General features: G+C 37.8%; 2 protein-coding genes across 2 annotated transcripts in view; both read right to left on the bottom strand.

Annotated features, from left to right (window-relative positions):
* ITGA1 (integrin subunit alpha 1) overlaps positions 1–24,646 on the bottom strand; it is a 70,491-nt gene that overhangs the window by 41,735 nt on the left and 4,110 nt on the right. Inside the window, exon 2 of the mRNA XM_002194999.7 lies at positions 291–411. Coding sequence (XP_002195035.2) covers positions 291–411 — 121 coding nt within the window. The remainder of the gene's footprint in view (positions 1–290; positions 412–24,646) is intronic.
* Positions 17,956–22,711, bottom strand: PELO (pelota mRNA surveillance and ribosome rescue factor). Its single transcript, XM_002197135.7, has 2 exons — positions 21,765–22,711; positions 17,956–20,642 (listed from the first exon to the last, which is right to left on the bottom strand). Exons 1-2 carry the CDS (start codon positions 22,488–22,490, stop codon positions 20,211–20,213), a joined length of 1,158 nt encoding a protein of 385 aa, XP_002197171.2. The 5' UTR covers positions 22,491–22,711; the 3' UTR covers positions 17,956–20,210.

The following is a 24,646-nucleotide window of genomic DNA, read 5'->3' as shown; positions in this document are numbered from 1 at the left end:
AAAAAACAGAGCTCAAAACACAGTACTTTCTCAGTTCCATCAATGAGGGAATTTACCCATTTTGTGAAGTCATTTATGTCTTTGAGGACATAATTGGAGGCATGCATGTGGATCTCTTTCTCTCCCAATCTTTCCAGATTTCCTAAGGGCTTGTGCATAAGTTTAAGAAATATACCTGACAGAATCTGACTTTAACTTGAAAATAAAAGCACAGCACTTGAGTCACTGAATACCTGATAATTTGGAGTGTTCAGTTAAAAAAAAAAAAAAAAAAAAGAAAAAGAGCTTACCATTTCCCTTCCTCATTTTCATACTGTTGGACTGTGTACCCGAACATATCTTCCAGAGGCCCACTGAAGGTCAGTGCATTTTTCACATCAACATTGGAAGTGCAAACAAGGTGAAAGAGAGCTTTAAAAAAATAGTATTTAAAAAAAATTAGTATTTAGAGTATAAACAAACCCAAATACTTCTAAGAAACCAACATTCAATTATGACTTAATGAAAGGTACAAGATGTTGAAAGAGGCATTTGTGGCACATATATCACAGCTTGTAAGAGATTTAAAACATACTTCCTCACACACAGATACATAACTAAATTCAGAGCTGTTAGCAACTGGACTTCTGTACTCCAAACATATTTTTCAAACTCACATCACTCATTTTAAAATCAATTCCAATGACAGTAAGTAAAACGTTTAAGAATAAATAACTATTTAGTTATTTATTTAGTTTAGTTTAGTTATTATTTTAGCTCCATTCACTTCTAAAGCAAGAATTTAATACAAATGTTCCCTCATTCAAGTAATTAGTTATAAAGGTTACTTAAATTGAGAAATAACTAATTTTTAACTGAAAATTTTTGAACAAAACCCACATTGGAAAAGAATGAGGGAAAGCATTCAGATGTATTTAATTTTAACCTATATTAGAGAAAAAAAGTATATAGTTTTATTTTAATTCCTGTAAACTATTCATATTTGGAAAAGAATAAAACAAATTTTCTATGCAATCTTTTGCTGACCTCCATAGTACCTATATGTGATTATTTGTGGAACTCTAATCATTGTGCATTTAGGAAAAGTTGCTATACAATGGTGATCTTGGACTATGAAGAGATCAATGAAAAGAGCAAATGCTTCTTCTGACTGATTTCCCATACCCTAAAGTTCAGTGATCATCACCAAGGAAAATACTACAGAAGTTTGACTGCATATCAAGTTTCAGGAAAAACTTGAGATACAGGGTAAAAATCCAGCTTGAAGTGATACCTAGAACTGCAAAGTCCATTAAGAAGTATAAAACACTATTTATATTAAAATATATATATTATTATATTATTATAAATTATTTTATAGATAAATAATATATAACACTATTTATATAGAAAAAGAATGCTATTTATCTTTTGTTTATTTACTATTTCTTATAGTGATCTATTCCACCTTTGTCCTCTACACCAGTTTCAAAAGTAACCAGCAACTCTACTGCTGCAGAGCTGTATATTTAATTCACAAAAGCGAAAAATTAGGGGAATATGTAGAATATTTAGGCTGCTTGAAAGCACAAATATACATAAATTTCATTTCATTTCAAAGAAGCATTTAATGATCATTTGCTGACACTTAAAAGTTACATAAAAATACCCAAATACCCAATACTTGCTGCATGTCAAAGCATCTAAATAATGTCCAGTTACTAAAACACATCTGTGTTATTCACCATTGAGTTGACAAAATTCTCATGGAAGGCTTGTTACTATAATTAAGCTCCCAAGTGATCAATGCTAATCTGTCTCTCTCAGCATCTTATTTCCTGCTTAATGCAGTAAAATTATCACAGAAGACCATTTGTCATTTAGTAAGTATTTCCAGTTTCAATGGACAGCAAAAAAAGGAAAAGTAATTTGTGTTATTTTAGTTTTTCTTCCTCCAGTCAGAATCAGGAAATATAAAGAAGTGAAAGAAATTAAAAAAGAGATTAGTTCTTCAGAAAATATTCACTGCAAGTGATAAGAAAAAGTTAATCATTGATAGCCTGATGGGAAATAATTAGTTGGAAAATAATTTTGTCTCCCTTAAACATTTATGCTTAAAGAAATTCTGCTATGCCTGTTCATGTGCAATAGGCATTTTACTCCCCTATTCTCAGTCATTCAAGTATAATTAAAATTAACAAAGCCAATTTTTAGGAATTCAGTCAAGCTATCACTAGTTCATGTCTTCTTTTGGTAATTTTAAGTAAAAACTGAAATTTACTACTAAAAGAGTAACAACAGTTGCTAGTATTACTTTCAAACCATATAAGGGATTGCAACTGTGTCATTTACATTTACAATCTACCTTCTAGACAATGAGACAGTACTAATGAGTCACCTGCTAAAGTAACTAAGTTCATTATTTAGTTCAAGAAAAATTTAGAAACAAAATATACCCATGTCAGCTTCTCTCTTAATGATCTCCAGAGGTCTGTTCACTTTAGTCTCTGAACAAGAAGGGCAGAACATCCCTCTATAGGTCTTTAGAGGCATGCTCTTCCCCTTTCCCATCTTATGATGATGTTCAACATGTATCATGATATGAAATACCAACGGCCACAAATTCCAGCCTATTTGCTTTCTCCTGTTCACTTCACCATTATATCCTCCACCATCATTTTATCAGCTAATGAGAGAGGAGGAGTTTCATCACACTGATGTAGTATTGACAACTATGGATTTTTATTCTGTAGTCATTACAGAAAATGGTCTTGAAGTTTCCTGAATTAGTTATGTAACTTTCACAAATCTCTTAATTTTAATGCATGTGTTTATAATCCTCATAGTTACAACAGCTGAAAATACCAAACGCTAGTAAGTAGACAAATAAAAAATGCAGCTATTTACTACCAACCACCCAAATCCTCATGCTTCTGAATGAGGTCAAATTAGAATCAACAATAATAATGCTTTCTTCTAAAAAAAATGAAGTTAGACAAAACAAAAGAAGCTAGGGGGGCCAGTCTAGTCAGAAATGAAACTGAGGTGGTGACTACACAGAGCAGAACAAACCTGTAGACCTTGCTGGCAAAGAACGCTTTGGAGGCTAAATGTAATGAGCTTAATAGGGATCTGAATAACTCAATGGAAGACAAAACCACTGCAGTTTACAACCCACACAGAATGCACATCTGGTTCAGGAAATCTCTAGTTAGAGATACTTGAAAACTGGAGAGGAGTGTTACATATGATAACGTGCATACATGATACTGGACAAAACGTGATCTTGACTGGATCCAGTATGGCTGGGCTCTTACTCTTTCATCTTCCCTTTCTGCCTTAGCCAGAAGTCAGATGCTTTGAAGTTTGACTTCATGCACAAACAGTTTGGCATATTTAAATATGCAAATATACTGCATGGCCTTCTCTATGTTCTGTGTGCTTTGAAACATCATGAGCATAATTTTTTTTGTGTTAAAGTAAGTAAGAGTCATGATAAGCAATGTAAAATTAACTTACAAATAATAAATGTATTTAAAGGTAGCTTGCTGTATTTCCCACAGGTCCTGTTAAAGGAAATCTTACAAGCTGAAGAGATGTTCAAATCTGCAGATGGTAAATGGAATAGTGGAGTTTATGGTAACCTACATTACATATCTAGCTAACAGTAATCTACTGATTATTGTTTATGGCAACTTGTCTTTCATCCTTCATTTCATTTTTTAGTAGAGAAAACACTGTACAGTGCTAATGATTTAGAACATTTAAAATATTACTGATTGTGACTGTGAAAATTGAGTTATTAATAATACCTAGCTTGAAGTCTTTCAAATTTCCAGCTTCTGTCTAAGATGGCATACATTCTCTACTGTTTCTAGCTAACTTGTGTATAAATTAAAAGGAGTATTGGCAGAAGCACTGGAAAAAGGAGAACTACAGGGAAGTTGGAGAGGATTCTCCTCAGAATTACAGGAATTAAGGAGGAAAAAAAATTTTTTTTCATAAGGTACATAGTATTTGACTTAATCACAAATAACATAGGAAAAATACGATTTTGAACTCTATCATGTTGTTAACAGAATGACTGCAAACAGATCAAAACTGACTCACACAGTTCAGAAATGCAGACTATAAAAGTTTCTCAAAGGTTACAACTGAAGTTCCATTTTCATCTTCATGTTCTACAAGAAACAAGGCACTGCAGAAAACCAATGTCCCTCTCACTACTGCTTTACACTGAGGGAACATAAGCTGATACGTGTACCATTCTTTGCTTAGCACAGCTTGTACGTATACATGAGAAGTTAACGCTCTGTCACCAAGACGACAACACAAATATTATTCCTATTACAAACCTGGAGTAGTAGCTCATACTTGTCCAGTAGCCACTAATAAATTCTTCTCTGTTTTATTTAATGAGTTTTTTTAACTAAACTTTTGTGCTGTCTGGATAGTTACTCTGCCTCCAAACCATGCAAAACTAGACTTTTCTGGGACTTGTTCACAAGCATATTGCCTGGCTGGCCACTCTAACCTTACAAACACAGAACTGGCACCCTTATTTTCCTAAAAAGATGGATATAAACTTAAGCCAAACTGTAGAACAAAGCCTAACACCTGGTTCTCTACTGATGAAAAACAGATCACCACAAATCACCCACAATAAATGGCATCATGAAGACCAACTTAGACAAGAGAAGAGAATAAACTGAGTTACAGTATTTTAACTGTGTATGGTCTGTAGCAAATAACAACTTCATTCTCTATAAATAGAGATGATCCCAAGAAATACAAATGTTTTCTTTCAAAAACAGGAAAGGATGAATTTAAACTTAGCATTGGAAAAGGCTAACACATTGGCTAACACTACTTCTCCCTGCCAGCATGTGGTTAAAAAGCTATTTTTTGTTTAATTTCACACTTACTGCTATAGCACTCCAGATGTTTTTATCAATTCATCTGCATTTTGCAGGAGACTGAAACAAAGCAGTTCTAGGTGCACCAAGGAGCACACCAAAACAAGTAATGCTTTTCATAAGTATGCAGAATTGGAAAACACTGGGAAATTTAAACAAACAAAAAAAAAGCTAAAAAAATAAGACTGTCTCTGTTTTGGAATATAAGAAAGAATGCAGAAATTTAAGCTGAAGTCTAAAATAAGATTAAAATGCTTTATGGAGTTCTTGTATCTTTATCTTGTATCTCGTATCTTTAGGTATCTTGGAAAATAAATTAAAAGAAAAATTTCCATAATGTTTGTACAGAATGTACTACAATCAATGGTGTTGAAAAGATAGTTTAAAAACCTGCAAACAGAACAGGTGTGCAATACAGTAACAGGGAACTGTGCATGTGATCACAATGTACTGAAAGTGTTATTAGAAAAGATGTCCTAATTGTAAGACAATAACTGACTGCCTTTAAAAGTATTTTACATTGATGTCGCAAAGACTACCCGTCTCATAATCTTAGAAAACCTTAGAAACCAAATTTCAACCTGCAATTTGAGAACTCTTTCACTTGAGGAAATTGATAGCACAGTGCGCTGGCACCTGCAAGCCTGCCCTGCAGCTCCCAGCTAGCTGCAATCAGCTGCAGAGAACTGATTGTGTCCTCCAGTGTGCACAGCACTGTGCCACGGGAAATGACTCCTCCTCTTCACAGCTGGATCCTTTAGCTGCACGGACACAACACCGTGCACTTGGGCCAGGGCTGGGCTGCATCTGGCGGGTAGCAAGGAAGATTAAATGTGTTTCTCTTGCAAAGTCATACCTACAGAAATGCTGGTTTTAAAATAATGGCTCAAACATGCAAAAGTGGATTATTTGCTGGACCAGCAAATCTACACACTATTTTTTGCTCTACTTGTGATAATGTCACTGCAGAATTACACAGCCTTTTCCTGTGAAAAAGTGATTTAGCCACTGGCATACCAAGTGGAAGAAAATACGACAGCATTGTACAATTGCTGTCTGTGAGCTCAGGGGCCACAGTGCCCTGGTCTTACTCTGGAACGCCAAGGAGGCTGAGGCAAGAGTTCTTGTTGCATTCAGTTCTGCCTGGCTAAATATCAACATATTTCAAATAAAGCTGTATATATATATATATGTAAAAAAAAAATCAACTTCAGAAACATTTTCAGTAGTGCTTAAATTGAGCCTTTTATTTTTCAGGGCCACAAAAGAACTTTTGTATGATTTTGCCTCTGGCATTTTTTCTTTAATCTTTAACCTTTGAAGAGCAAAAGACTGACATTCTGGAAAGAGACTGAATAATTAATAAACCACTTCTTATTAAAAGTAGATAAATACCACAGAAGATCAAGAAATATATATTTGAAAGTAATTCCAGATGCAGTAGCCAAATGCTTTTCAAAACCAATTAAATGCTTTGTACAACCCATTAAATAAAGCTCTCTTTGCTGGTTTTGTCCTAACTATTTTGTGCTGGAAAATAGCTTTATAATGCAGTATTAAGTCTGAAAATATACTGAATCAATGCTTTGTAATGTGGTACCAAATGAATAACACAATGCAACAGACAAAACTTTTGGAAATACAATGGCAGAAACCAAGACTATGTCCCCCACTCAATTAACAGTAACCACAAAAAAACTATTTTGTGCAAAATTTGGAAAGTGGCCCTCTCATCTTCACAATCCTTAGTACTTTGCAGTTTCTCACAAAAGAACAAAAAAAGCCTTAGAAATATGCAGTCACATACAAAGAACTTTATGAGGTCTGCTTCTCAACTAGTGCAGATGTACAAAGTCTCAGCAAATTTAGCAGCTTGATGGAAATGAAACAACTCCTACAAAATGTTTTATCTTGTTTCAAATAATTTCCAGCCCATCTTTTGGATGTAGTTCTTCCATCAACACTTAACTCCACACAAGTCCCTACAATTTTTGTATTCCCTCAACATCCACCCTCCTTTGTTATCAAGAACCACTCCTCATAAACACTGCTGGAACTTTCAGTTCCTACCATACAGCTTTATGTCTAAGCCCCATATTCCAGGCAGTAACCATAGCAAAAATAAACGTGTACATTGTTTTCTGAAAGAAAACCCATCAGTAAGACTCAAATAGGACATTTAATTCAGTTTTCTACAACCACTTGTTCAATTATGATGAATCCTAGCTTTTCTGGCTGATGTCCTGTAAGCTTTCCATTATGTAGCCTTCTCGAAACCAGCATTGTAGGTCAAGCACACCTTGTGCTGCAGGAAACACAAGATACCAAGCCCCAAAGCCACTTCTTCCACAGTGATTTTCCATTTGACTTCACACTGCTAGTTAGGCTGTTTTTCCACACAAGCATACTTTATGTATTATGGGTCAATTTTGTTGCTCTTAGTCTAAAAAACACCCACCTAAGAAGAGTTTTCATGTCATGTTTCCTACAAAATTAAATTCTGTGACATTTGCTAATGGGAGGAAGCAATACTAATCTTTTTTTTCATTCTAAGCAATAGCTGCCGTACCTTTTCTATCTTATCAAATCATATATATCATGTCACTTAGAACCATAGTTCCTCTAACTTTCTGTCTATGATTCAATCCAAAGATATACCTGGCTTGTGCAATAGGCAGCACAAACGATTGAGAAGGTAAACCTATCACTGTCTGGTTAAAAAAATGATATTACCACCCTTATATAGTGCCACTTTATTATAGTCAGCAATTGGTTACTGTAAATGTATCTTGAATCAGAGGAGCATTTTATAATACAGCGTTTTCAAAAAAGAATTTACTTCAGAGTTGAAGCTCATGAAAAAAACACATGCAAGGCTGTAGAATTATTTCAAGAAATTTCAAGGCAGAAAATGTAATATGTGTTCAACAGTACAAGTCATTTGTGATTCAACTGAGGGTGTTTTTTGGGAAGATGGAGACTGGTGACTTACGTCATCATGCAACATGACCTACATCTTTCACAATTTTAGTATGCTAATATAGGGACTAAGAAAAAGGAGGTCCTGAATAGTCATGACACTGGTGAATTCTTTGATTTGAGGAAGTCACTACTTGTCAGTGTTCATTGTGAATTGAAAATGACATTGTCTACATATTTTTCTTTTGAATCCATGCTTTGTACTTGTTTTTTCTCAGCAACTTGCAAGCTATCTTTGAAAAAAATCCTGTCAAAATGGAGAAAAAAATACTAAACACTGCAGGCAAATCAATACACTTCTGAAGGTAGATATATTGCCACTGTTGCTATTTACCTATTAAAAAAATCTAAGTAGACATTGCAACAGAAAGGGCTCCCAAATGAGTCACTCTAACGGATAGGCCTACACTTCACCAGTCTACTCTGTCAGATTTAAAACCAACTATCTATGAAATGCCCCAGGACAGAAATTCCTTTGCAACTTTGTGGGAAATGTGATAATCTGAGAGCTGATGCAAAAAATAATGCCTAACTGAAAATTCATGCAACTATCTCCCTGCCAGAACTGCTCCTTTCTCTCCCTGAGACGGGACCTCTCAAGATTACTCCTTGAGGAATTGAAAGATTCCTTGCAGCAGCACATTCTCAGTAAGTGATTAACAGCATGCTAAACTCTGGCATCTTAGCTAAGTGCTACAGAGGATTGATTGTGCACGTACAATCCTTTGGACATAAGCATTGACCAAGCCTAGAACCAGGAGAGGATCTAGCTGGACCTAGATTGATTCCTCTGTGAGATAAGTTTAGAAAGCAAGGGAGTCCTTTCTGAACCTCATGACACAACAGCAAAGCTTCTCCGGCAGATTTATCTGTCTCTGCCCTCTACACTATTAATAATCAAGTGTACTTTGCCATCAAATCTTGTTAAATCACCATCACATTTAACACTGAATTTTGTCAACTCACTGTTTTATATCAATAACATATATTGGTGTTTCACTCTTATGAGTGAAGTACATCACTCTGTTTGTGACATGGATGAAGGAATATTACTTTTTTTCCCTACCAGACTTGATTCCTTTACCCTTTCATTTCCTGACCCAGCTCTTTTCAGAGATTTTCAGGTAATTTTTCTCAAAGTCTTAAGCTAGCACAACTTTTTCTAGTCCTTTACTTCGCAATGACTACTAACTCCTGTCTTTCATCACCTTGGGCTAAGCACAATCATTGGCTTGTGCTCAACCAAATCACTCAAAGCTTCAGAAACAGAAGAAATCCTCCGAAAGGAAGTGCAAATACCCTGATATGACCCTTTCACATCCAGCTAGATAGAGCATCAAATCTGAGCCAGTTTTTACATAGTACAACAAAAACACAGATTGTCTCTATAAAATACATCAATAACGATTTGGCAGTGATCTAATTTCTTTTGGAGTACAGTGGAAGGGAAAGGATGGAAGCTTATAAATACCTAGTTTTTCCTTTGGTCTTAAACAATTTTGCTATGCAGTGATTTGGGGGGGGGGGTGGAAATACTGAAATGCAAGAAGCAAGCTTAACCAAACAAAAATGACAGAGACAAGTGGGGAAGAGATACACTTCAGAAGTAAATCTCAGATATGTATGTTAAAAGAAAAAATCAACTTGCAAAGTATAGTCAAGATGTATAGAGCCTACTCAGCTATTATTTCCCATAAAATAAAACAGCTATCATAATTTTCATTTTAACACAACAGTTCATTTTTAGTTGAACCACTTTCTAGTACAGTAAGAGGAAAGCACTATGTTTCTGTAGCTTTTTATAGCACGGCTACATAAAGTAGAGTTCTGTTTCCCTGTTTGTATGCATTCCCATAATACAGCAGAGACCTGAAAACTCTTAAACTTTAAACTAAGACTTAGTTTATTCTTCAGACAAACTTATTGTATAAAGTTAACAGGTTCCAGAAAAAACATAAATCAAATTAATATTCACTAAACTGAATTGCATTTAAAAGACACACAGAAATACTAAAACTGTCTAACACCTTTACTTATGTTAAGTATTATAGTAACGTTAAACCAATTAAAAAAATTGTATGTGCAGCTTTCTAAGAGAACTGGAGAGTAAGAGATAAAACCTACTGCTGCTAAACGCAAATTTTGAGGTTTAAAAATGCTTGTCATGGAGCTTGGACTGAAAATATGAAACATCAGCCAAATAATTCCTTTTTCCTATTGCCTATGTTAATTCTTTGCAATGCATCAAATGTGCTGTCAATAATATTGTTCTAGACTTTTTTTAAACTTTTCCTCCTACTGGTAACCAAAAAATTGCTACAGTGAGAATATAGTTGATAAGAGATTGCTACAGGCAATAACGGAAAATAAGTCACATATTTGTTGAAATGCCAGAATTTCTCCATGAATGGTGCCCAGATGCTACTAGCACTCTTACACAAGGTCAGATGGAAATGCCTCATCCCCAACTGCACAGAACTGAAATGCCCGGAGGGAAAGCCAGCCTGTCCTGCATAAGCATGAGGGAGCAGGCACTGTGTGTTTGCACAGAGCAGGTCTGACTGGTCATAGCAAAATCCTGAGCCTGTTCCAAGCATGTGCCACCATGGGTGATCACAGTAGTGACTTTCTACTAGGACATACAGAGCTCTCCTTGTTTGAAATCTATGACTTTTCACTGCTAAAAGAGAAGATAATCAGTCAACTCGTTTCCTTAGTTGCCTCTAACTATGAATTAACTGTGATAAGCAATATTTTATTGTACTGGACAATTTAAAGAACATGGCTCTTTGATAACATTAAGTTTACACTTAGAATTGAAAATCCAAGCAGACAAGCATGTGGAACTGAAAATTACCACAGTGATCATTAAATCAAATTTTCCATGGTCTTAACCATAAAAATAGCTGCCTAATCTAGTAAAGGCTACAAAAAAAAAACCAACACACATATCATGAAAAACACCCTAAGAAAAAAAAGTTTACGCATTTGGTCAAAGAAGACCAAAAGAACACCTGGTATTGCACTAGTCAATTCATAAGGCTGCTGCAAAAGGTATTTTGCAGCTTAGCTCATTTTATGGTCCAAGATAATCACAAAGACTTTCACATCTTGATGTATCATATGATAGTAGTTCATCTTCTGTTCATAGTCTACTTGTGAGGTGAGCATAATTTAAAGGCAACAGATAAAACTGAACTTTCTGTAAATGGATTCCCAAAGCAGTATGCCAGAATTGGTATACAGTGTTCATCTGTGACTATGAGAAAAAAAGACAAAACCAAAATACCAACTTTCAATCAATATTACTCTTGAAACAAGAACAGAAGATGTACCTCTAACAAGAAACTTATTCCCTGAAATAATTATGAGGGATATGTTTGGAATAAAATATGGTCAAGATTGGTGACTATTTCATTGTCATTCCCCAGTGCAGTTGGAAAACAAAGCAATTTTAAAAACTGCAGTAAAATGTTATGAATGTTTAATATTGTTCTTTTATGTGGTATATTTCTATGGTCAAGATACTTTTTCTTTAAGTGAAAAGCTAATAAATTCTCCAAATTCTCCAGATTCTCATATATTATAAATACTGACTGGCAACATACTGAAAACTTTAGCATAATATGCATCACCCACAATATCTACTAATTTTTAAGGACTTTGGCACTCAAGTATTAGTAAGAGCATGAACATCTCTTTTGTTGTACCATTGCTGTAGGGATAAACCAGTTGTAAGCACTGCAAAATTAATCTTAGGTCTTTTTACTGCAAATGCTCATTTTTATTCATCAATAAACAATTCAGGGAAATTTGGAACCAGCCATGAAAAGATTATAAAAGGAAGGTTTGTTCCCCCCCAAAAAATTAGAGCTGGATTCTAGAGGTAGAAAAACATCCTGTTTTTTAGATGCAATTTAAGATAGAGTTTTCTAAATGAATTACTGGCACTAATAACTTTTATTTCCCACCCACAGAACTGAAGTACACCCATGATTTTAAAGATATCTATCTGGACCAGGCCTATTCTGAAAGTATCCTCATCATACCAGGAATTCTATAAAGAATCTGTTACTCTTTCTTTCAAACATCTCCATCACCCTCAAAGAACTACCATGGAAGTTTAATAGTGAGGAGATTGTTCAAGCAGAATTAAAGTTTGCAAAACTAAGGTCAGTTTTGGGGTCATTTAAGAGTGACTCAGACTTCTAAAGTGAACCAGTCTTTAAAAACGGACCTCCTAAAAAGGTACAAATGAACCCTGTGCTAGGGACTTATATCCCACAACATTCATGTTATATATATGTGCTACCTTATCACAGATTTAACATCAGTCTTATGCAAGTAGCACCTCAACTATAGTTTCAGCAGCAGATCACTTCCAGCTTTTCCTTCCTGCCCAGCTGTGAGGCAGCACAGCAGTGCTTATGCTGAGGTATTTTTATTTTTTTTTGGTCTACAGCTCTTTGGATACCACAGTTTCTCTTTTATGGGATACCACAGTTACCTTTGTAAGAAAGACTTTTCCAAGCTATGCTGTGATTGATACAGAGGGCCAACTCGTAGCTGCTAACTCAAGAATTACTGGAGAAAATACACTTTCTAAAGGAAACACACTTAATGATCAATGACTTCAGTTTAATGCCTGTTTACAAATAAAACACTCAAAAATATTTTTTAATAACCTTCACAGCTCCTGGAGGACATCTAACTGGCAGAGATGGAAAGGAAAGTACTCATTAAATCCTTACCAGGTACCTAATCTAAGCATTTTTGCATCATTAGCTCAGACAGCTAATGCCTGTCACACAGGAGGTCAGCGTTGTGGTGAAATCTGGTACGACTGCTGAGATGCAGTGTGTGATGAGAATTGAACAGATATAAACAGGGCAACACAATGCTCTGATGAAATAAAACCAGCAAGTGCTCTGCTTCTGTTCCAAGCATGGGTACAGGATTGCTGAATTGATTTCTATCTGTTGCTGGTAACTACATCACATTTCTCAGGGTAAACAAATTCCATATAAAAGTGACCTTTTGCTCTGATTTTTTTCTGACTGGAAGGCTGTTCCAATTTCTCATTTTTTCAGTGGTCGGAATGTTCTGCTCTCTAACATACATTTGTTTCTTGCCAGTCCTTATGTCAAAATAAATGTGCTTAAAGTGGGGAACAAGGTAGTTTTAAAAATGTTCTAGAAATAAGAAAAAAGCTCAAATTCAAATTACTACTACCTAAAGCCCTAAGCATTTTTTCAGTGACAATTTCCACACTCTTTCCAAAAATCCCCACATCATTTATAAATTTGTATTACCTATTTAGACAAGAAATAGAAGTCTTCAAAATTATGAAAGGCTAGATTCATAGTGTAAACATTATTTTGTTTTTTCTGAACACTTACCTTTGTTCATAACAAAATACTTTGTCTCATAAGAACAATAAACAAGGAGCATGCAAATCTACACTTGGACAAAACAAATGTAGACAGCTTGAAACAGTTTAAGCGGTCATAATTTACCAATATCACAATGTTTGACTATGTACTAATAGAGTTTTAACAACTAATTTCTGGGGCTTTCTTGAGAAAAGGTTTAAAAGCCTGTCATTTGACTGATTTGACTTACTAGTCTTTTTATCTCAGTTGAAATTAACTGAAAACTGTTAAAAACCACCAACAAACCTTGTTACATATGGTTTCATCTATCTTTCTCTTTTTCTTCTCATCAGAAACCTTCTCAAAAAGCCTGTAAGAGTTATTTCAATCAGCTTCTGTTGGTTTGAGTTTTTTTTAATGTCTGACTAGAAATTTTTCCTTTGCTTATCACACAGACTGCCAACACAACACAGTGAGGTGTTGTTTCATAAAGCAGTATTTTTGAAAAAGAAGTTGGTTTTCAGACAGGTGTGAACGGAAAACAAAGACAGTCTTTCACAAGCCTCAGATACAGCAATAGCAGGGTGGCCGGAAATGACTCCATAGGGAGAGGATTAGCGAGGCCTCAATATCTCTAGAGTCCGTCAAAGGCTCAAAGCTCCTCTACCCGATACACACAGAGAACTCAGTCACATCAGCTGGCATCTTACCCTCAGCCGAGCATGAGCTGTTAGAACTGAATTCAGGTATTTCAAACATTCACTGTGCCTCCCTTGGGGGAAAAAGTAACATACCCAAAACAGCACCTCATGTTTTCCATTAAACCACAGCTTTTCATCTTTCCTCACAGCTCTGGAACTTGGAACAGCTCCCTCAGGAGACAGCTGCTCTTTTTCTGCCTCTCACCATTGCTGTCCCAGTAGCTCCTACATACAGCCTTGCAGCTAGGGCAGCCAGTGCCCCAGGAGACCTGACTGTCCTGGAAGACTGCCAATGTTCACCCAGCACTGTCTGCAAAGTCCATTTCAGCTTCTCTTAGACAATCCCATCTCAGAACAGAAATTTCCACTCAGGAGAGGAATAAATTATATGGGATACACCAGTTCTCTCTCCCAAATGAAGTGGTCTTATGGTACCTGTTTGGGCAAGATAAACAAATGCAATTAATTAACTTTGCTTAAACCTAAACAAAACTATTTATCTAAAACACTTGAACACTGCAGGTCAAAGAAAAGGCCATTTTCTTCAGCAAAAACTGCTGTAGCTTTCAGAGCTTCAGAAACCATTAAAAGAAATGTCCATGAGCATTTAAAAACTGTCAGACTTCCTGAATTTATCACTTGCTACCAAGTTCCTCTTACAGTAAACAAATCTTTGAATCTTGAAGATAATTATCAACCCTGCATCCTGAGCCAATCCTGCAGCTACCAAAGCAACTACAAGCTGAGGGTCAGGTTAGCTTTTTCTTTTATTAAACATACACACACATCTTCACATACAAATCCGTTCAGCAAAATGTTTGCCAAAAGCATTTGTTCTAATCAAACAAAAAGTACTGCATGAGAAAGAATTTGAACATCTCCAAAAGTAGACTTCCTGGTAGATGTCAGGTCCAAAATCTTTTTGAAACATGGACCACTATTCAGGGTTTTTTTTCTGAAAAGACTACTGATAGAAATGTGTTTGGTAGGAACAGTCCTAGTTTTCAATTATTTTCCTTTCACTTTCAGACCAGAAATCTGAAAATTGCTGCCCTCATCCCTTCAGAAATCATGCCTGAGCCAGTTGTAGATATCTCAGACAAGATAAAGAATATCTATTTGCTCACTGTGGAAGTTGCACTTACAACGACACTGACACAAAAGGGAGCACCTTTAGTCTAGTGTTTATTATGAAAGAGAAAATGACCTTAAGCTTTCTATCTTCTGTTCTATTTGACTTCTTAAACCCCTACACTCTTTCTTTGCTATTCCAGGCTCGGCTTTGACTAGAAATTCCATTTTGGACCAGAGAAAACACTTCCCATCATGTCTGGTATGTACATGCCTAAAAAGGAATGTTTCAAAAAAGATTTCAACTAATTAACATTCTCTAATGTAATAGCTGCTTTGACAGGAGATTCATGATCAGCTCTAATTTGACTTCTAAGTAATTATTAGAGCAGCATGACAGCAATTACATTAGCTGTGAATGTAGCATTTCCCAAAAAGAGGGCAATAAATTAAAGACTGATATAGCAAAAACCTGTCAAGACCTGGCAGGGCTTGAAAGTTGCTGCTTCATGTTGCATTTCCCAGAAGACACTGACTTGGAAGGAAGGGCTGCTCTAATACCACTCCCCTCTCTTTCTTATGCAGCTCTCAAGTGGGACAAAAGGAATAATTATTTTCAGACAACAGAAAAAACAACTATGATTTCAGAAGCCTTTTCCTCACACCTTATTTTAGGCTAAGACACCTTAGGAGCCAATTTTTTTTTCACAGGAAAGCTACAGACCATCTTTAAAACAGTAAAGTTCACAAGTTGGCAGGGGATATGCAGTTTGGTTGTTAGACTGATGACATGTCTTTCCTTTAGATTCTGTACCATGCAAGCAGTTACCCTCAAATCCAAGTCAATGCCCTGTTTGAGTCAAGCATAAAATATGTGGCAGGACTAAACACTACAGTTACTCAGCAAGCTTTTGGGCAACTGTCACACAAGAGGCTTCATAGCCTATCTTTACTTTTTCCACTGCTGAAAAAGCCCAGGCTCAGCTCCTGTTGGAGCCTGAATTAAGAATCATAATTATCACAAAAACAAATGGTTAGGCATTTTCTTAACCCTAAATTTGCAGAATAATGAAACATCAAAATACTTTTTTCCCCCACACAAAATCTAAATTAAACAGTCCCTAAAAGCAATTTGTAGGCATTACAGGAGAAAGACAGATACTGGAAAATTATCTACTGCAACGCCCTGTCACCACTCTCTCCCCACTATCTGCTAAATCAAATGAGAATGGAGAAATCTCCAGATTAAAGCAACCAATGCAAGAAAACACATCAAGTTTTAAGTTCTGCCTATTGAAAAAGTAGATCAAATACTTTTCTGAAGTAATTCCTTCATTTTTTCTGTTATTATGTCTGCGGTAGGGATTCTGATTTTAGGTTGTAAACAAGGATTCCTAGTGGCAGACCTTCCAGTTGCTGCTTCACATTTTAAAAATTGTTTTCTTAGGTCTTTCGTAGAATCTGTACTACACACTGTAGAAATATGGTTTCAAGTAATTCTGACAATATGGGGGGGGTTTCCCCCAAAACTGTGTCTATTCCTTCATGAAACAGACTTCTTTTCTTTGAAAAGAGGGCTATGAAAGTCTCAAGAGAAAAGTGAGTGGACTAGGTGATCTAAAACACATATGCATATGTGTACATTTTTCTAGACTTAGAATCCTGCTTCTCTAAAGAAATTTGAGAGGCTCAAGTGATATATCAGTCTCTAATGAAAACTGAGCTATAATACACCTTCACTGAACAGGGTAAACCAAGGTCAGCAGCTCAGAAGTTGTAAGAAATTTTCAGAGGGTAAGTTAGTTTTAAAATTCAGGGCTACTTAACCTGCAAGAGAACAGTAGCAAATGAAAATTTAGACGTTTACACAGCTTTAAAAACATCATGTCTAGTCCCAACACAAATCAAACTGAAGAGCTATGGGCTCTTATCACAATGGTGGTCAAAAGATCATTTATTACTAGCATTTTACTTATACAAGTGGGGAGACAGGAGGAGGGAGACGAAGAATTCCCTGGTCAAATGCTTTACAATTTTACTGAAGGATTTATCTTTTATTTTGCCTTGTAATTAGTAGGATTAGTTTGGTCTCCAGCTGGTGGTGACCTTGCATTTTGCACTAAGCTTTAGCTGATTAACAACCACAAAAAACATATATGATAAGTGGATTTAAATGCCAAAGGTGACAAAAAGAATAGACTGGGGCCTGTTCCAAAATACAAATTTGCAAGAGAGGCAAATGAGGAAATAAATTTATCTGAATCACTGTCTAGCACAGCAGGGTTCACGATCAATCTAATTTCATACTTTTTAAAGCTTTCTTCCTACCAAATGTAACAAGATTTAGGAAGTCCTGCAATATGTCTTCATTCACTCTGAACACAGAAAAACTGAAAGCTAAACCATGCTATTAATTCACAGAATTATGCCAGAATATAATCCTAAACTAAATGGAGACACTTCAAAATACATTTTTTTAGTTTAGTTCCAAACAATAAGCACAAAAAATATTTTCCCATGGCTCTAGCACTCACTCCTTTGATATGCTGAGAGCATGCCTCTTCTGTGCAAGTGTTATCTATACACACAAACTAAGGTCTGCATTGAGCAAGCAACTTCGTCAGTATGGACTTTTCAACTGTTCAAAATTCCTTGAAATGTAGAAGACACTAGCAACCCTGGAACTTGGCCAGGTCAAGCACTGAACACAGCCAATTTTCAATACCAAGCCCTTAAGCTGTTTCCTGAAACAGGATGCATTTGTATACATAGAGATTGTATATTTATTTTACAACAAAAATGCTTACCAAAAAAAAAAAAGAAAAAAAAATCCCACCCTTCCACACTTCTTTTCTTTGGGCAATTCCATGTGTATTTCTTTTAGAGATGTAACTACATGATAGCAATAGCTAAAAATAAAGAAAATTACACAAAACATAAAGTCAAGGCAGAATTTTAATTCTAAGTATAAATAATTAAAAGAATTACTATCATCACATTTTCTTAGCAGATGAAACAAAAAAAAACCAAAATTGCAACAAAATGGCTACTTCTTTTCCTTGATGGTAACTACAGGCACAAAACACAAACCCATCATTTTAATCATGTAATACTCAGCAAAACTCTTAATAATTTCTGGTTTGCAATGGAATAATTGGATCCAATCTGGTTTGATAAAACAGCAATCCATCCCACAAACAAAGAACAGTTTGATTTGTCTCTTGGAGAGTTTTCTGAGAAAAACTAAGAATTTGTGGTACACTACAAATTAAAATATGTCATTTGTGTACAGTTGCAACAAATTTGCACTACTTAGAAAATGGGAATATGCTGCTATATCATCCTATATTATAAAAGCTTGGAGAAATTAATGACTTGTTTAGATATGAGTTTATTTAAGGTCCTAATTTGCTGCCTATAGTTAGTATTTCCAGGTCAATTTCTTCTGCTTCCTGTTTTTAACATTAAACTAGACATAACAGGAATCAAGGTGCTTTCTAGCTAAAAAGTGTATGATAAACTTAGGCAAATTAGAAAAAAATTAATTATTTTAAGCAGTCTTAACTACTAAATAAAGCCTACCTGAGCATTCTATGACTTGTGGCACCCAACACCATTCAAGAAAAAATGTAAAGCTCAAATAACATAATTTATGTGTGCAAGCTGACTGTAAACAAGTATCTCAATGGGCTTTGCTTGTCTTCAACAAAAGTAGAATCAAATTGTTACAGGTCTACTTTAAGTTCTTTTCAAGAATTTCTTAGACTGTGTGGATGATGTGGAAGAGGGGAGATGGCTTTAATTCAAAAGTACTTCTCTATCAAGAAGTTTGTTTCCAATAGACAGTATTAAATTCAGAGGATTGGCACTCATGAACATAGGGGACTAGCCTTAGTTTTAGAAAAATAGTTTTTATTCTCCCCAGACTAGGAGCTTTGGTGGTTTTATTTTTTAATGTTCCACTCTTACAATAGTTTCCATGTCACAGAATTCTTCTATGGTTCCTGTTCTCACCTTCCATCACATTTATAAGAGTAAAAAGTCTATTTACACACAAAAGCCACATCACCAAACCTTGGTTTGAAACAATACAACCACAGGTTATGTCTGAATCTGAAAGCAGTTTTTGCTTCCTCAGTGTAAGATGTATGGCCCACTGAAGAAATAAAACTCCTTCTGGCTCTCAGTACTTTGAGCTGATCAAATAATTGAAAAGGTAATTTTCACTTTTGCAGTTGCCACTATCTTAAGCTCAAGTTTGATTCATAATTTTGTCATTTTTATTTCTGTATCACCATTTATGTATGTTTTTACAGAGTTATGCAAACAGAATACCAGCTTATGAAGTTACCTAAACTATTTGCTACCAAAAGATTCTTTGTGTAAACTAAAGTCCCGATTTTCTAAGTTTTTTCCTATACTTTCTCTGAACTGGATACTAAATGCCAATTTAGCAGAATATAGTCAATGACTCCTTGTTAGTCTTCAGTACAATCTCCCAAGGTACAGTATTCAAAAAGATAACTAAATGGGTGCACTGTGAGTCACCATTTGTCCTGCATCTACTACTGTGTTAGCAAAGAAATGTAAAGTAATGGTTAAGATAAAGGGTCTCATTGCTGAAAGACTGCTTCAAGTGTTTCACAGAAATATTTAAGTGGTTAGACTTACACCACCACACAAAGCCCTAAAAATTGATATTGATCCTATTCCTTTGACACACCTTACAGAGAACAGGGAGCACCTATGAAGATCGAGCACAGTTTTGACAAGTCTCCCAAGAAGTTTGCATTTGTTTTGCAATACTCTTTTCAAGCATTTGAACAGAAATAGTCTAACATGAATTTCTCCCTGTTAGCTTACTATTTTTTCCTACACATTTCACATAAGTTGGCAGTCTGCCTTAACATGCAGACCAACCAGCACTGGGGAGCCAAATTAGTTTCTTGTACTGCTGGTGGTCCGGAACTGCAAAAACAGTCAGCTCAGCACAGCATACCAATAATTATTACCATACATCAGATATCAAGTAGTGTGCTACGTAAAGCTATATATATGCATGTATATGTTTACTATTAAACCTTTTTAATTACATGTCATGGTACATGTGCACACAGTATTCAGGTCAGGAGGACCTTTAATGTCACTTCAACATGACAGTGAAAAGAAACTGTGGAATGAAGTCACTGTTATCAATCCTCTTCAGAGCTAGATTCATCTTCCTGGTCAGAGAGCTCAGCAACTGGAAAGCGCAGGATAGCTGCCACCCCTGTCAGCTGGCCCAGCTGCTCTCCAGACACATGGAGGCTGGAGAAAATGCGCACTGTGCCCATGTTCTCCCGTACGCTATCTACCAGTTTAACATATCGGGAACGTGTAGCCACATCCTGGTGCCGAAAAAGCTCATCACTGATCAGCAGGGTATCAATGGCCATGGCTTCATTGGCCTTTTCCACATGTTTCAGGCCATAAAAAGCCCGGTCAGGCTCATGCTGCAGCATTTTATAGAAGTCATCTAAGGCTTTGACCTCACCAGCCGCCTTAGTGTCAGAAAGACGGCTAGTTACAGCTGGGTCGCAGAGTGCCTCCTTCAGTGCATATTTATGTCCTGAGGAAGAGTGGACCTAGAGTGAAAACAAAGTCAAAAGTTTGGTGTTTTTGTAAAAAAATGACCATTTCCTTTATTAACCGATCACAAACACCCTCCATGATATGTAATATTAATCTCAATAATTATTTGGGGAACTTATGTCCTCCTTGACACACACATGATTCTTTTCTTAATCTCTCCTGCAACACAGAGCCTATACCAAATCCCTTAAACTGCCTTTCAAGCAGAGCAAGACAACTGCCTCTCTTATTCAAAGCCTGGATTAAATATGCAAGCTCAACAGCTCCCAGGATAAATCTACTTGAAACTACCAAGAAACTAAAATCTAAGCCTAATTCTCTTTTTTAAAGCATTCAAGAAAAGGAAGGACCCTCAACACTGCAGGCATATAGTGTAAAAGCATCAACTCCGTGCAATTATTATGGTTACAAAGCTACTTCTGTCTATTATCACTTTGTTACACATGGAACAGGAGGGTTCTTGGTGCACTGAGTCTCCTAAGTACTGGGACTCACTTCACTATCCCTGCCCCCAGATCACCCCGGGCCTACTCCAACCTAAAAATAATACAAGTATCCTTATGAAAACTTATTTTAGGCCCTGAATATGACTATTTTAGTATAAAGCTAAACCCCCATGCACTCAATCAATGAGATCACTAAGAAACAAGGAAAAAAACAGAGCCTTTAAATACGTGGTACAAAACTAACAATGAAATTCTAGTTAAATTTGTTAATACAAAATTAATTAACCTATACCACATTCAGGTACTTTTAAAAAAACATCTTTAGAAAGTTGTTATTAAACATGGATGCTGTAGAGTGTGACAACGTAACAGTGCAAAGTACTTTCCAACTTACACTTCACACTTAATTGAAGAGCAAATATGCCTTTACAGGGAGTTTGAAATATCTAACACCTTCTCTATTCCACATGAAGGTATCCTAGGTGGGAATCATCCTTATACTACGCACAACTCATTTATAGCTTGGGAGACATAAGAATAATTTCCTCATGATGCTCAGTCAGAAATTTATTTTCTTTAATGACTTACTTCCCATGTAACTACCTGTTACTATCATACACAACTCTCAGGCCTCTTTTTACCTACTCTAGAAACTGCTTAGATCCTTACCTGTAAGAACTTGGACCTGTTCTCCAGCAGAAGTTTGTTATCAGTCTTCACTGCCTGCTGGAACATGTAGTCACAAAACTGCTCCCGCACGAAGCCTGGGCTAGCCACCAGTACACACTTCACCACCTCAAAGTTGATATGCCTCTGGATGGCTTGCACCACCTGCTCGTAAAACCTCTCCAAAGCCCGGTCGTGCTGACTGCAGTTCCCTTTCCGCTTGCGGGGGATGTTCACCTCCACCTTGGCTCGAGTCAGCGTCATGCTCGGGGTGACCAGGCAGACATGAGCCAGCCCCTCCTGCATGACCACGGCCGCCACATCGGCGCTCCAGGCCGGGTCGCAGGCCTGCTCGATGCGCTCCAGCACCACGCTGTCCCACTGCTTCTTGGCCAGGGTGAACTGACGGTTGGGCTCCAGCTCGATGGTGTGGTAGGCGCCCATCTTCACGTACTCGTTCTCCTGGATGTTCGTGCCCTTAACCCGCAGCTGGCAGGCCTGAGAGTCGAAGTCGATGGTCTCCACGCAGAGGGTGAGGGTGGTGCGGACGCGGTTGCTGCCCACGCTGCCCGTGGACGACTCGGTCTGAACCTTGCGGATGGTGGAGGCGCGCAGGCTGTCACCCACCTGTAGCAGGTTGTAGGTGTGCCACATGTCCTCAGGCTCCTCAGGGATCAGCGTCACCTGCCCCGCATTATCCTTCTCCAGGTCCTTCCTCACCAGCTTCATCCTGGCGGCTCCTCGCGTCGCTGCCCGTGTCGCGGCGGCAGCGGGCGGCAGGCGTGCCCCCGGCGGGCAGGCTGAGGGCCGGACCCGGCGGGGCGCACACTCCCGGACGGACCGACGGACACACGCACCGCCTTCCCGGTGCTCCCGAGCGCGCTCGCCGCCGGCCCAAACGCGCACGCGCGGCGTCCCCGGCCGCCCCACGGCGCACGCGCACAGACCCCTCGCCCTCCTGAGGCGCCGCCGGGGCTCGCCCCGCCCCGCCGCGCTCGGTCACCGCAGGCACGGCGCATGCGCGAGGCGCCGCGCGCGGTAGCCGGGCAGCGCGTCCCGAGGTGCGTCCTGCGGCAGGAAAAGTGCGGGCGGTGTGAGGGCGGGGCGCGGGAGGCGGCGGCGCTGCGGCCGGGCGCTGCCAGCGCTGCACGGCGGCTGCTGCCTCGCCGGGAAGGGGTCGCCCCGCGTTCGTCATTCCCCTCCGGCGCTGCACTGCGGCGCTCCAAACCCCTGAAGTCTCCTAACGCCGTGCCACACGTTTCAAAACACGAGAGGCGAAAACCAAACCAAAACTACACGGCCAAAGCCGAGCAGTTGCTGGAAACTTAGAGGCACAGCTGGCAAAAGAGGCAAGAGGTGCCGTGGTTCAACGAGGCCAAGGAGCCAGGGGACGGCACTGCCACCCCCGGCGTCACCCATGGAAATGAAAACCAGGCAACACCAGAACATGACCTGTTACTTGGCTGCTGCTCTTAAACTGAATTCCGGTTTAAAAGATTTTGGTTAAATTTGCAAGTTACACTTCAGCCAGTACTGAACCTTGACCAGCTTCCTTCCAGTTCTGACATGCTAGGGAGGCAGATGAGCACGTTTCAAACGAAGCTGGATGTTCACATAGAGAAATAAGATGCCTTGATAAAAGACATACAAAGAAAATGGACCTGAACCATCACTGCACAGCTGAATTTGCAATCTAAATGAATTTAGCAATCCAGAAATAATGAAAAGTTCTATCACTATACAAGAAGGGAGGAATATTGAAGAAGAGAAGGTTGAGATGTCATAGCAGCCTTCCAGTATCTGACAGGGAAGAGGGAAGCTGGAGAGGGATTCTTCATCAGGAACTGCAGTGACAGGACAATAAGTAATGGGTACAAACTGAAAGGGGAAATTTAAGTTACATAACAGGAAGAAATGTTTCTTTGAGGGTGGTTACACACTGGAATAGTGCCTAACCCCTGGTTGCCCAGGGAGGCTGTGGTTTCCCCAACCCTGGTACTCATTGGACAAGGACTTGAGAAGGCTGGGAATTGTCAAGTGGGAATTGTCCCTGCCCATGGTAGGGTGGGTTGGGACTAGATTATCATTAATGTTCTTCCAACCCCTTAAAATATATCATTCTGTAATTCTGATTTCTGTAGCTAATTTTTGAAACAGTGTACAACACTAAAAACTCCATTTAAGAATGAATGTTGCAAATTTAGATCCTGGGAAAGAATGAAGAATAGAAAAAAAATGCTTGCATGATAAATGATTAAATAAAAATAGGTTGAAAAGGTCGGCACACTAATGTGCCATGCTAAGTGTGTCAGGGCAGTTGCAGCAGATAAGTCTGGAATGATTACACACTCGAGTCTAGTTATAGAAAAGCATCTTCTGATGGCATCTTCTTACAGATGAGAAGGTGGTCACAAGGAAGTTTCTGGTTTCTATTAGCTATTTTTTTTTTTTTTAAGAAAAAACAACCTACTATGATTATGGAATTTTCTGACTTGAAAAGGCTTTGGAGTCAAGAATTTGATGAGATACAAGGCTACATAATACATATATAATATAAATAATCCCATATCTTCCATTATGGTGTACCTATAAATTTCTCAGAAGTATCTAGCTCTAGTCAGTTGTGACAGGACAGTGAACTCAGATTTGGCTCAGAAATGTGCGTTCCTTTTCCCTAAGCTTGATACTGGTGTAAAAACAACTTTATCAGATATTACATAATAGTATTTATTTATCAGACCTCAGACTCTCTTCCTGTGAGTACACATGCTTAACTCTGTTAGCATGAATTGTTTCACAGAATCAAGCAGGACCACCCAAGGGAATATAACATAAGCACATGTGTAAGTAACTTTAACTTGTTCATATTAATAATTTTGCACTAC

Source organism: Taeniopygia guttata, chromosome Z (assembly GCF_048771995.1).
Source record: "Taeniopygia guttata chromosome Z, bTaeGut7.mat, whole genome shotgun sequence".
Lineage (NCBI taxonomy): Eukaryota > Metazoa > Chordata > Aves > Passeriformes > Estrildidae > Taeniopygia > Taeniopygia guttata.
Note: the sequence above shows the minus strand (reverse complement) of the source record. Positions and strands in the feature narration are given on the sequence as shown.